The sequence below is a fragment of the Scyliorhinus torazame genome, chromosome 17 (assembly GCF_047496885.1).
Source record: "Scyliorhinus torazame isolate Kashiwa2021f chromosome 17, sScyTor2.1, whole genome shotgun sequence".
Lineage (NCBI taxonomy): Eukaryota > Metazoa > Chordata > Chondrichthyes > Carcharhiniformes > Scyliorhinidae > Scyliorhinus > Scyliorhinus torazame.
The window spans coordinates 11682165-11696202 of record NC_092723.1 but is presented as its reverse complement, the minus strand read 5'-3'; the positions used below and the strand labels follow the sequence as shown (position 1 = coordinate 11696202).

The window sequence follows — 14038 nt, the reverse complement described above, 5'->3', positions numbered from 1 at the left end:
CCATGGGCGTCATTCTCCGACCCCCCGCCGGGTCGGAGAATGGCCGTTGGCCACCGTGAATCCTGCCCCCGCCGAAGTCTCCGCTCCCGGAGATTGGGCGGGGGCGGGAATCCGGCCGCGCCGGTTGGCGGGACCCCCCGCTGGATTCTCCGGCCCGGATGGGCCGAAGTCCCGCCCAGGAATTGCCTGTCCCGCCGACGTAAATCAAACCTGGTATTTACCGGCGGGACCAGGCGGCGTGGGCGGGCTCCGGGGTCCTGGGGGGGGGCGCGGGGCGATCTGACCCCGGGGGGTGCCCCCACGGTGGCCTGGCCCGCGATCGGGGCCCACCGATCCGCGGGCGGGCCTGTGCCGTGGGGGCACTCTTTCCCTTCCGCCTCCGCTACGGCCTCCACCATGGCGGAGGCGGAAGAGACTCTCCCCACTGCGCATGCGCGGGAAACTGACAGCGGCCGCTGACGCTCCCGCGCATGCGCTGGGAAACTGACAGCGGCCGCTGACGCTCCCGCGCATGCGCCGCATTTCCGCGCCAGCTGGCGGGGCAACAAACGCCATTTCCGCCAGCTGGCGGGGCGAAAATCCCTCCGGCGTCGGCCTAGCCCCTCAATGTTGGGGCTAGGCCGCCAAAGATGCGGAGACTTCCGCACCTTTTTGCCGGCGCGATGCCCGTCTGGTTGGCGCCGGCTTTGGCGCCAGTCGGCGGGCATCCCGCCGTTGGGGGAGAATTTCGCCCCAGGTCTCCGAAATGGCCACAACATCCCTGGTACCAACCCCTGCTGCAAGTTCACCCACCTTATTCCGGATGCTCCTGGCGTTGAAGTAGACACACTTTAAACCACCTTCCTGCCTGCCGGTACACTCCTGCAACCTTGAAACCTTACTCATGATCTCACTACTCTCAACCTCCTGTATACTGGATCTACAATTCAGGTTCCCAACCCCCTGCTGAATTAGTTTAAACCCTCCTGAAGAGCATTAGCAAATTTCCACCCCAGGATATTGGTATCCCTCTGGTCCAGGTGTAGACCATCCCATTTGTAGAGGTCCCACCTACCCCAGAATGAGCCCCAATTATCCAGGTATCTGAAACCCTCCCTCCTGCACCATCCCTGTAGCCACGTGTTCAACTGCTGTCTCTCCCTATTCCTCGTCTCGCTAGCACGTGGCACAGGTAACAACCCAGAGATAATAACTCTGTTTGTTCTAGCTTTAAGATTCCACCCTAGCTCCCTGAATTCCTGCCTTACATCCCTATCCCTTTTCCTACCTATGTCGTTGGTGTCTATGTGGACCACGACTTGGGGCTGCTCCTCCTCCCCCTTAAGGATCCCGAAAACACGATCCGAGACATCACAGACCCTGGCACCAACTGCGAGTCTCTCTCGTTCCCACAGAATCTCCTATCTATCCCCCTAACTATAAAATTGTTATAATTCAATCAGTGTTGTATCGAACTCAGAACAGAAACAATTGGCCAATGCCGGTGCGTGAGCTTCACACGAGGCACCTCCTACTCACCCCTTCTCTCAGCATATCCCTTGGTCCATTTCCATCTCAATGTCTTTCTCTAGCTTCCCATTAAAAACATCTGTGACTGTTGCCACAACCACTCCTTCTGGCAGCAAGTTCCACATTGAGCAAGTTCCATATTCTAACAACTACGAGTAAAGAATTTTATTCGGAATCCCTAATCGGATATTTTTAAAATATCTTCGATTTTTACGCCCTTAGGTTCCATCATAAGTGGAAAGATCTCTCTTAGAGTCATAGAATTTACAGAGCAGAAAGAGGCCATTCGGTCCATCGAGACTGCACAGGCCCTTGGAAAGAGCACCCCATTTAAGCCCACGCCTCTACCATATTCCCGTAATCCAGTAACCCCACCTAACCTTTTTGGACACTAAGGGCAATTTAGCACGGCCAACCCACCTAACCTGCACATCTTTGGACTGTGGGAGGAAACCGGAGCACCCGGAGGAAACCCGCGCAGACACGGGGAGAACGTGCAGACTCCGCACAGGCAGTCACCCGAGGCCGGAATTGAACCCGGGTCCCTGGAGCTGTAAGGCAGCAGTGCTAACCACTGTGCCACCGTGCCACCCTTGTCTTAATTTTTTGTTCTTCATTCTTAAGATGTTGCCGCCATTGACAAGGCCAGCCATAACTAAACTGGAAAATTTGGTGACATTCGCTGTTTCTAACTGCTGCATCCATGTGGTGTCGGAACACCCATGGTGCTGTTTGAAACAGAATTCCAGGATCCCCACCCAGTGACAGTGGGATAACAATAATGTATTCCTAAGCTTGGATGGAAAATTCCCTGAGGAACGCAGTTTCTTCCAGACCTGCTGTGTTGTGTGCAGATAGGCCTCTGCTGAGTCTGTGGATTGGACGTTCATCTATGATGTGTTGCATAGTTTGCTCTCTCCCACAGGCACATAGGGGGCTGGCACTAATGCCCCAGCTGTGGAGGTTGGCCAAGCAGGGGCCCTGGCCGGTCCTGAACCTGCTACGGGTGGACCACTCTTTCGTTGGAAGGTTGAAACCAGGCAGCCGTTGGGTTGGGTTATGAGACCAGCTCCTTGCTTTGTCGTGTCCAATCATTCCCATTCATTTGTCCAGTTGGAGTTTGCGCTGAAATCCTGTGGGAGAGGGTTTTTCCAGATTGGCCTTAGATGGGAGTCATACATTGGGTGGGCTGAAGTGGCAGGTGTGGAGGGCGCATTGTGAACTTTATCCATCATTTTGTGGGGTTTCTGCAAGACAGTGGATATGTGGAGGGGTGAGGTTCACCAGGACAGGGAGCCAAGGGAGTGATGTTAAGTGTAGTGTTTCAGTAAAGATACGCATTGTAGCATTCAGCTACGTGTAAACTGTGTGTGCATGTGTGTGTGTGTGTTGATATTGACCAAACAGGGCCACAGTATTCTGCTACTATGAGAGTGGCGAGTGCTGAGGTTAGGAGGGTGGTGGTAGCAGCACCCCCCCCCCCACCCCCCCCCATTGAACCGACTAGTTTCTAGTTTGGCAATCAAGTTGTTTCTGGACTTGACCTTGGCTGCAGTTGTTTTTAGATGTTCCCGGAGGGTCAGTGTCCTATCTAAGGTCACTCCGAGGTATGTTGGAGCTGGGTGGTGCTGTAACTAGCAGCCATTCATTTGGATGTTGAGCTCCTTATTGGCTTTTGCATTGTAAAGATGGAATAAGCTGGATGCAGTTTCTGTAGGACTTGGCTTGAGTCACCATGTGTTGCAGTATTGTTCAAAATTTTGACAAGTCCTCATTTAGTTTCGGGTCCAGGGTGTTAAGTCAGGGATTTGAATTGCGTGACAGGTGCCATCCGCCTATGTGAACTTTCAGGATCTAGTTTTTGGAAGATCGTTTGTGCACAAGCTGAACAGAATTGAAGCCAGTACTGAGTCTTGGGGGAGTCCATTGCTTTGCCTTTTCATTGTACTCTTTTCCTGTCCAAGACAACTCTGAACCTTCGATTGTTCAACAGTGTCCCCTTTCTTTAGTCGCCTGGGTTGGGGACGCACCCGAGACAGTTTCAGGAGGAGGAGGTCAGTGTGCCAAACGGTGTTGTAGGCAGCTGTGAGACCGAGGAACATTGTGGCTGTCTTCAAGTTTTCCTGAAAGTTGTTTTCAACGTCGGTGGTAAGGGCCGGAACCCCCTGTATTGCGGTCCTTGCGGAAACCAACCTGGTCGCGCTAGGGACTTCTCCTATGATTGGGGATATGAGCTGAAGGATGAGGCGCTCAAGTATTTTCTGGAACCAACAAGAGGGAGATTGGACGATAGCTAGCTGCACGTGTGGGGTCTTTTCCGGGTTTCGGTAGTGCAATGACTTTTGCTGTCCGCCATTTCTTTGGAGCAGTGTTGGAATTTATGACCATCGTGTAAAACCGGGTCAGCCAAGTGTTTCATAAATTCTAGCGTGATATTGTCATATCCTGCTGCCTTGCCGCACTTCAAGCCTTGTTATTAGATAGAAAAATATATTGAAACAACTCTGTGGTAAATCCTCTCTGATTTTGAGTTTGGCCACATTGGACAAACTTTCCCAGGGGAAGAAGGGACATGAGGGTGTAGTCATAGCTAGGCACTTGGGGTGGAATTTTACCAGCTACATTGTCATTGCCAACTGTGATTAAATATGGGCTTCACCATATGACTTTTTATGGGCCCGGGTTTAAAACTCCAAAGTATATCATGGAGTTCACCTGACCTACAACTGTTTATAGATTTGGGTTAGCGATGAGCACAAGGGCCTACCTATCAGGTGTTATTCAACAGAGGCCTTAAGCACTTTTAATCAAAAACAAAGTTTATTCTACGAATTTAGTTAACATTTTAATAAACACACACAGTAAGCATTTTTATCAACTATTAACATAAATACCCCACTCAGCTACAGTACTCTATATATAACCCGAGATAAATTCCCCTTTTAACTGTTCCAATTTAATAACAAGATCCCATAAACCAGAAAACCCTTTTCAAAGATGTGGCCCAGCAGACAGCACTCAAGACCTGGTCTGGATGCTCCTCTTTCCGTTCCAAAACAGCAGGTTTGAATTTCTTCCAGAAAACAGTTATTTATTTTCAAGTTATCGACCAGTCTGGAAACGGCTTTTAAAATGCAGATAGAGAGAAAAAACTTTCTTTCAACCTGTGCAGAACAAAACCAGGTCAAACTCAAAACGAAAGTAAAACCAACTCTCAGAGCCACAGCCCAGCTCCACCCACACAATGGCATCACTGAAGCCATGTGATAAGACAAAAACATTTCTTAAAGGGACACTCCCATGACAGACTTCGCCCACGTTCCAACCATCAGTTGGCCAACACATCCATCCTTGTGACGTACAGCCTTCCTAAGACAATCGGAAGACAAAAAGACTCATTATCCGTGTGGCTGATGCTAATTTGTCAGTCAAATAACCTTTTCCCACATTTTCAATATTTTTATACCTGGTAAAGGGAAATGTTCAATGAAAATTACAAAAAAAATCTTCTTCAACATCCCAAAGATGTTTCTCTAGGGTTGCACACAGCATTGTCCTGGAGATTGGTCTTGAATTTCTGGAGATTCTAGGCCAACCCTGGAGAGTTGGCAACCTGGGCTCCATGCAAGTGACTTTGGACGTGGAAGAATAGGGATTTCAAACAGTTAAGTGTCGGGTCAGCTCCCTGCCTCTCGGCTAGTTCCCCATGGGCGGGCTACTATGGGAACTGTCAGCCCACTCCATGGAGACGGGCAGTCAAGAAAGCTAATTAAGGCCCTGTTCAGCAGCCATTTTCAGGAGCCACTGAAATTTTGCTAGGGTGAACCCCAAACACCACCCCCCAGCACCCCCCCCCCCCCCCACCACACCCACCCCCCACTGGAACTGAAGCCCTGAAGGTGATCTCCCGGTAACAGATGGAAAGCCATCGGACCCTCTTCGCAATCCCACATTCACGGAGCCACATAAAGAAAAGAGCCACCTGCACAACAACTCCAGCCAAGAAGACCCCTATTCAAACTGACTTCTTTAATTGTAAATTCTTCACAGGCCTCCGAAAGCACCTCCATTTTGGAAAAGCCCTCTCGGTCCCCTCCCTGCCCATTCAACCACTAACTGAATCCACCTTTTCCTCCGCTTGCCTTTGCGCAAGATTACGTGATAATTCAAGTCAAGGAACTCCATTCAGCCCATCTACGTCCGTCCATCCAAAACTTGACCAGTTGGTCAAGGAGACTGTAACAGCGGGTGTTCAGAATGAATAATATATATCCTTTTCACCACATAACTGGCCCCTCCCATCCTCCAACACCTATGCTTACTTTCTTGAACACTCGGTGATGAAAATAAATGTATGTTATTGGGAATGATTATCAGTTATTCATTGAGTTACTCATTCATGTTTACTTGCAGAACTAGAAAATCCACCAAGCTCCAATGATTCCCAAAGGTAAGATTTTCATAATCGTCATAAAATAATTTTTAATCATTCGAATTAAAGTCATATCTAATAGCTAGTTCTGCTCTCTTCACAATACATGCTGAGCAATGCTATGTCTTTAAAACTACCACAATCCACACACTTTTTGCTGCTGAACTTTGCCTCATATAATTCCTCTGTTCATTGCCTTCCCATTTAATACACACATCGAAGTCAGGGAGCAAAGTTTCCACAGGCCCTGCCAACAATCGTTCAGTTGGCGATAATATGTGAGCCATGAATTGCCACTTCCTCCTGATGTCCCTCCCCACAACTCAGCATTCGTTCATGGATGTGGGCGTCACTGTCAAGGCCCATCCCCAGGGTCAGCACGATAGCATTGTGGATAGCACAATTGCTTCACAGCTCCAGGGTTCGATTCCGGCTTGGGTCACTGTCTGTGCGGAGTCTGCACATCCTCCCTGTGTGTGCGTGGGTTTCCTCCGGGTGCTCCGGTTTCCTCCCACAGCCCAAAGATGTGCAGGTTAGGTGGATTGGCCATGATAAATTGCCCTTAGTGTCCAAAATTGCCCTTGATGTTGGGTGGGGTAGCTGGGTTATGGGGATAGGGTGGAGGTGTTGACCTTGGGTGGGGTGCTCTTTCCAAGAGCCGGTGCAGACTCGATGGGCTGAATGGCCTCCTTCTGCACTGTAAATTCTATGATTGCTCTTGAGCGGGTCGTGTGCTGACATCTTGTGCCACAGCAGCCCACATGATGTAGGGATTCCCGTGGTATTGTTAGGAAGGCAGTACCTGGATTCTGACTCAACGACGATGAAGGAACCTTGATATATTTCTGAGTCAAGTTAGTATGAGGTTTGGACTTTCCCACGAGCCTATTAGCATTCTCCTTCCGGATAGCAGAAGTGCGGGTTTGGAAGGTGCTGCTGAGGAAGCTTCGGCAAGTTGTTGTCGTGCATTGTCAACAGCGAAAGACAATCTCACCAGAATGTGACTCATCTTTCGACTTAGCAATAATTACAATTAAAAAAAGATTTAGTTCACAATCCACTGCACGTTAGAGATATTTTTCCTTGTTTTAATGTGTGTACGGTCTTAATTTCATCTATTGCACTTCAATCTTTTAGAAACACTGCCTTGTACACCATCATCGCAGTTGTTCTGGGATTATTAATCTTACCACTGCTGGTTCTGTTTATATTGAGAAAGAAAAAGCTAAAAGCAGCACATGACCAGGGTAAGTAACCAAGAAATAAATATGCGAATAGAAACAGAAGTTGCCGAGTGGAAGAGTACAATAATTAACTGTTGAAATTAAATTGAAAAGAACTACTTTTTAATCAGAAACGGAGAGGGCTAAGCTTTCCCAGTTCTGGGAAGGTGAGATTGGGAACAAAGATGCAAAATAGCACATCGGGCTGGCGACTAGAATCGTTCCCACTTCCGAGGGATCTTGACCGAGCTGAATGGCAATGGCTATCCATACAGTAGCAACGGGTAGTCAATTAGGTGCATTAATGGGACAATTGGGGGGAGAGGTAATGACATTATTGGGATCTTCACTATAGCGGATGGAACCCCTGCTGAGGGTCAAGCCTTGCAGACAACTGGTGGCAGCCTCCTGGGGATAGGGCTGGAAGCAATCAATGCCTCCACTATATCAAGCCTGCGGAATTCACCAGCATCGGCTGCAGCCACAGGCCGTCCTGTGGAGCGGACCCCTCGCCACAATGATGGCCGCACAGCTGCGGCCAGTTTTTAATTTCCCCCACTACTACAGAGAGCCTCTCCATTTTGAGGTACCCTCATGATCTCCTGCTAGCTTCAGAAGTGCCAACTTTCCTGGTGGAGTGGCCGTCCAGACATTGCTACGGGGCCTCCGAGTGAGATTCTTGCTTCCATAGTCTGTCCTCTGTCGATAATTAATTAAACAGGGATTCCGGTGGTGGCTTCTTAATTGGCCGTTTCTCTGAAGCTCAGAGCCCACCAAAGCCTCCTCAAGGTTCCGAACCGGAATTGAGACCATCATCAGGGTCGTGACCCAATCAAGGAAATTCATCCCTCGGACATTCCAGCCCCTCGACCCAAACCAACTTAGGGGGGGGCAATTTTGTAATTGTTTATTTGATATATAAACAAAATGAAGGAAATCAAAGATAATGAGAACCATAATGTATAAATCAGGCCTTCCATTCCAATGCATGGGACTTGGGCAAGAGGAGTCATTTGCCATCCAGTGAAGCATAATATTGCATTCTGAGTCATTTCACTTCACAGTGACAGAATTTCCAGTAACCCCAATGCGTGGACAAGGTTCCCGAATCTCAGTTGTCTCACTTCCTCCCTCTATCTCTCCCCGTCCCTTCTTGAGCCACTCACACTAGCCGAGGCAGTGACTATGTGAGGCTACACAACTGCAGCAAATATCACAGCGGACATTGGTCCTCCTCCAACACCATGTCCAGCAGAAATTCCTGGATAACAACCAGGGGCAGGAATTCTGCCTGATCGCTTCCCGAGTCTGGGGCGCTGCAGCCATTTGTGGAGCCCCCAACACAGGGTGCTTCTGAGATTAATTCATTCATTTACAGAAGTGTACGGTACAAAGCCAGGTTTACACAGCTCAAGGACTCGCTGCCCTAACTTGTTCAACCATTGAAATAGAAACTGAATCTTGGGTTTCATGTATGTATTGTTGAGATGTGGGTGGTGCTGACAAGGCCAACATTTACCATCCGTCCATAACTGTGTTGCGGTGAACCACCTTCTTGAACCCTTGCAGTCCATGTCCATGTGGTGTGCACGCACACACACACACACTTGTTGGGGAGGGAGTTCTGGGCTTTAATCCAGCTACAGTGAAGGCTGTGATCTGACCCTGTAGATTCTGATCAAACTTTTGAATCCCTCCCATAGTTTATAGAATCGTAGAATTTACAGTGCAGAAGGAGGCCATTCAGCCCATCGAGTCTGCACCGGCTCTTGGAAAGAGCACCCTACCCAAGGTCCACACCTCCACCCTATCCCCATAACCCAGTAACCCCACCTAAGCCTTTTGACACTCAGGGCAATTTATCATGGCCAATCCACCTAACCTGCACATCTTTGGACTGTGGGGGGAAACTGGAGCTCCCGGAGGAAACCCACACAGACACAGGGAGAACGTGCAGATGCCGCACGGACAGTGACACAAGCTGGGAATTGAACCTGGGACCCTGGAGCTGTGAAGCAACCGCGCTAACCACTATGCTACCGTGCTGCCCTAAGTTTATGATATATATCTTGAGCCCCCAATTGCATTGGAAGACAGTGAAAAAAAGCTCATCTGGTTCAATGAGATATCCCCTAATTGTTTCAGAAATATAATGTTGATGTTACTCATCAGCTGATGAGTAACTTTGTACTGTTGTACTTTACAGCACTCTACTCAATTTTGCACAATGTTCTGAGGAAGTGGTTTGTCAGGAGTGAGTAATAAATAGATTTCTGCAGCAGATGCAAAGGAGACAGTTGGATTGATGTGGGGGAGTATGTGTGGGTGTGGAATTGAAGTTCTTGCAGTGATTTCAGAGTTTAATAGAACAAAGTTACTGCTGGTCAATATGACAGATAGCGTTCTTACTGTAAATTGGATTGGATTGGATTTGTTTATTGTCGCGTGTACCGAGGTACAGTGAAAAGTATTTTTCTGCGAGCAGCTCAACAGATCATTAAATACATGAAAGGAAATAAAAGAAAATACATAATAGGGCATAATAGTGAATCGCATGTTATCTTTTGTTACAGGTAAGAATGAAAATGTAAATGTGGAATTCCCAGCCACAATCAGAAAGGTAAGAACAGAAGGTATTTTAAATTCCACTTTTCTCATTTTGCAATCATTTAACACAATAATGAAAACTTTAACAGAAACTTAATTTCCCTAAATTCCCCAAAGTGCTCATTGTAACTACATTGACATTATAAACTTTGGTTTTCAACAGCACCAGCTGAAGGTCCTCCTCCAAGCCACTTACCATCCTGACTTGGAACTATATTGCTGTTCTTTCATTGTTGCTGGGTCAGAATCCTGGAACTCCCTCCCTAACAGCACTGTAGGTGCACCTCCACCACATGGGCTGCAGCGGTTCAAGGAGGTGGCTCACCCACCACCTTCTCAAGGGCAATTGGATATGGGTCACAAACACTGGCCTAGCCAGCGACATCCGCATCTCATGAAAGAATTTAAGAAAAGGTTTTGACAAGGTGCTACATGATCGGATAACTGGATGACCCTGGATTAGGTATAGACTGAAGGTTATTATTCCAGGCAATGTTTCCGTTTGGAGACATGTTACAATAATAATAATCTTTATTGTCACAAGTAGGCTTACATTAACACTGCAATGAAGTTACTGTGAAAATCCCCTAGTCGCCACATTCCGCCACCTGATCTGGTACAGAGGGAGAATTCAGAATGTCCAATTCGCCTAACAGCACGTCTTTCGGGACTTGTGGGAGGAACCCCACGCGGACACGGGGAGAAAGTGCAGACTAAGCTAAACTTGTTTGCACAGCTGATCTTGCTACTTAATGCCAACTTCAATTTTAACCACACATTCAGCAATTGCCATTTTTCATGAAGGCTCCTGAAGCAAGAGAATAGTATGAATGAGGAGCACACAATTTGCAACAGCATTTTTCAGGTACATCTTATGAAAGGTCAATGATGCACGTATACACTCACTTACCATGACCAGATGATGGTACTTTGTTGCAGTTCTCAACCAACCCAACTCCACGCCAACTCCTTCACTTCAAACACATAATATTTATAAAAAAATATAAGTTCTTCATAGTTAACTGTGAAAGCGCAAATCATTTAATGATCGTCAATCGTTTAAAATTAGCAAGTAGTCAAAATACTCAAGAGACCCACGTCAATCCACTTGGGTGAAAGGGCACAGACCGAATTATGTGGGAAATGTTAAATATTAAGAGTCAGCAAATATATGCATGAAGCACACCTAAGCATCAATTTATGATAACATTTTAATAAAAGGATCAATTATCATTCAATCTTGGTAATTGGCAATCATGGGCAGCATGGTAGCACTGTTGCTTCACAGCGCCAGGGACCTGGGTTCGATTCCTGGCTTGGGTCTCTGTCTGTGTGGAGTCTGCGTGGGTTTCCTCCACGTGCTCCTGTTTCCTCCCACAAGTCCCGAAAGACGTGCTTGTCAGGTGAATTGGACATTCTGAATTCTCGATCAGTGTACCTAAACAGGCGCCGGCGTACGGTGACTAGGATTTGCACAGTGGCATCATTGCAATGTTAATGTGAGCCTACTTGTGACACTGATAAAGATTATTATTTGAATGAGCTGTCAAGGACAGCTTTTAATTCCTTTCCTTCGAGGCAGTGAGCTGCCTTCTTGGACCGCTGCAGTCCAGCTGGTGCAGATTAGGGAGTACCATTCGGGAGGGAGTTCCGGGATTTTGGCCCAGCGACAGTGAAGGAAAGGCCGATGTTTTTCCAAATGATGACGGTGTGTGCAGCTTGGAGAGGAACATTCAGCTGGTGGTGTTCCCATGCATTTGCGACATTTGTGCTCCCAGCTGACATGGAACCGATTTCGAAGGAGCTGTCAAAAGTGCCTTGGTGAGTTGGTGCACGTGTCCAGTGGATGGCAGACACTGCCGGTAATGAACCAAGAGTGCTGATCGAGTGGGCTGCTTTGTCCTGGATGGTGTTGGGTTTCCTGATCTGCACTCATCCGGGCAGGTAAAGAGTTTTCCACCATACTCCTGACTTACACCTGTAGACTGGCAGGAGGAGGCAGAATCTCCACCTTTAACTTACTGTTGTAGCTACAGTACAGATATTTCATAGAATTTACCATGCAGAAGGAGGCCATTCGGCCCATCGAGTCTGCACTAGCTCTTGGAAAGAGCACCCTACCCAAGCCCACACCACCTTATCCCCATAACCCAGTAACCCCACTCAACACTAAGGGCAATTTTGGACACTAAGGGCAATTTATCATGGCCAATCCACCTAACCTGCACATCTTTGGACTGTGGGAGGAAACCGGAGCACCCGGAGGAAACCCACGCACACACGGGGAGAACGTGCAGACTCCGCACAGAGTCAATATGGTCAATAGTAACACCCAGGATATTAATGGTGGGATAGTATCACAGGAATGTCTACCTACATACTTTGTTTGATCACCTTTAGACAGCACCAAGCGTGAATGATCTATTTATTTTAGTTTGACAGGGAAGCTGATGACACGATCACTTATTCTACTGTGGAAATTCAAACTGCTGCTCAAAGAGAAAGACATTCTGCAACTTACGCCAATTTGAAGAACTTGAACACGCAAAACGGTAGCATCGCGACCAATTCAGAATCAGTGGAATATTCCACACTGGTGTTCAACCACTAGTCCAATTACAAGTTCAAAATAGCACTCTAAATATACTAAAGCAAAATACCGCACATCCCTTACATCTGAAACATAAACAAAACACTGGAAATATTCAGTAGTGCTGGCACCAACAGTGGAGGGTTAACAGCTGTAATTTTACATGCCCTGGGAAGAGGGTGGCGGCAGGTGTAGTCTGGTACCATGGCAACAGTGCCATGTCTGCTGCCGCTGGTGTTTTACCAGCGTCGGGGTGGGGGGGGGGGAAATCGGGGGTCAAGTAACCAGCCTGCCCTTGGTCCAACAGTACTATTATTCTCCCAATAGCATGGTGTTCCTCGACCATCTGGTCAGGCTACCAGGTGGTACCTTTTGGCTTTGATCTGGATCGAGAGGAACATCTCTCTGCTGCGAGCACCTTGTACCTGATGGTGCACATCCCACCACCCCCAACACCCACCCTCACCCCAATGTATCTCTCCCCCTCTGCACCCAACACTCCCCCCAAACCCAGTCCTTCGCCTGCCTAGTCGAGGCCTGCCAGTCTGGCTATGCAGTATTCCGCATTCACCTCCAAATCCATATCCTCAAATCCTCACCTTGGGGACTGCCTGCAGTTGCCACTGCTCCGGTTGTCTTGCTTGGACTAAGGGCTGCTAGCCATTTGTTTGATCAGGAGCTCTCAGAAGGGGGACTTCCTCCCAGAGAGCGGTGCAAGCCTCACCCTGAGCCACTTAACAGCCTGACAGCCGTAAAATGAGCTCAGGGCAACCGAACCCTTTGCATTAAATTCCACCTGAAGTTTCAGGCCGATAAGCTTTCATCAGAATTTTCAAGAAAGGTCATGACCTGAAAAATTAACTGCTTTCCTTCCCAGCTACTGCCCTATATTCTTTTATCATCACCTTATATTATATATTTGTATTTCAGACATTCCAAAATTGGTAATTGAATTGCAGGAAATAAAATGTGTGGCAGAGGTCTATTAAAACAGTTGACGGTCCTCCCGAGATTCCTTTTTGCTTTCCAATGTCTCCCCATCTTCATTCTGAGTTCCTTTTTTAAGCGGGTCAATAAAGTTATAGCGGGCTTTGTATGGGGTGGGGCAAGTCCCGCGAGTGAGGAGGGTAATGCTGGAGCGGAGTCGGGGGAGGGTGGGCTGGCGCTGTCGAACGTTAGCAATTATTACTGGGCAGCTAATATAGCCATGATTAGAAAGTGGCTGGTGGTTGGGGGGGGGGGGGGGGGGGTCGGCATGGGTGCGTATGGAGGCGGCTTCATGCAGGGCACAAGTCTGGGAGCACTGGTAACTGCGCCTCTGCCGTTCCCACCGGAACGGTACTCCACCAGCCCTGTGGTGGTGGCGGCCCTGAGAGTCTGGGGGTAATGGAGGAGACATGTGGGAGCAGAGGGAGCATTGGTCTGGTCCCCAATCTGCGATAATCACCAGTTTGCCCCAGGATGGACGGGGGGTTCCGAATTTGGCGGAGAGCAGGGATTGAAAGGATGTCCCCCATGTATGAGGGCACTGGAGAAGTTTGCATTGGCTGTGGGAAACAAATCCCGATATTTACAGGTACGGGACTTTTTGCGGAAGCAGGTACCAACCTTCCCACTCCTGCCGCTAAGGGGGATTCAGGATAGGGTGGTTTCTAGAGGATGGCTAGGGGAGGGGAG

General features: G+C 48.2%; 1 protein-coding gene across 1 annotated transcript in view; it reads left to right on the top strand.

Annotated features, from left to right (window-relative positions):
- The window catches only part of LOC140393715 (polymeric immunoglobulin receptor-like), a 36230-nt gene extending 23617 nt beyond the window's left edge, over positions 1-12613 (top strand). Inside the window, exons 4-7 of the mRNA XM_072480032.1 lie at positions 5923-5959; positions 7079-7188; positions 9738-9784; positions 12206-12613. Of these exons, the coding sequence (XP_072336133.1) occupies positions 5923-5959; positions 7079-7188; positions 9738-9784; positions 12206-12382 (371 nt within the window). The 3' untranslated portion in view covers positions 12383-12613. The remainder of the gene's footprint in view (positions 1-5922; positions 5960-7078; positions 7189-9737; positions 9785-12205) is intronic.
- Positions 12614-14038: the final 1425 nt, after the last annotated feature.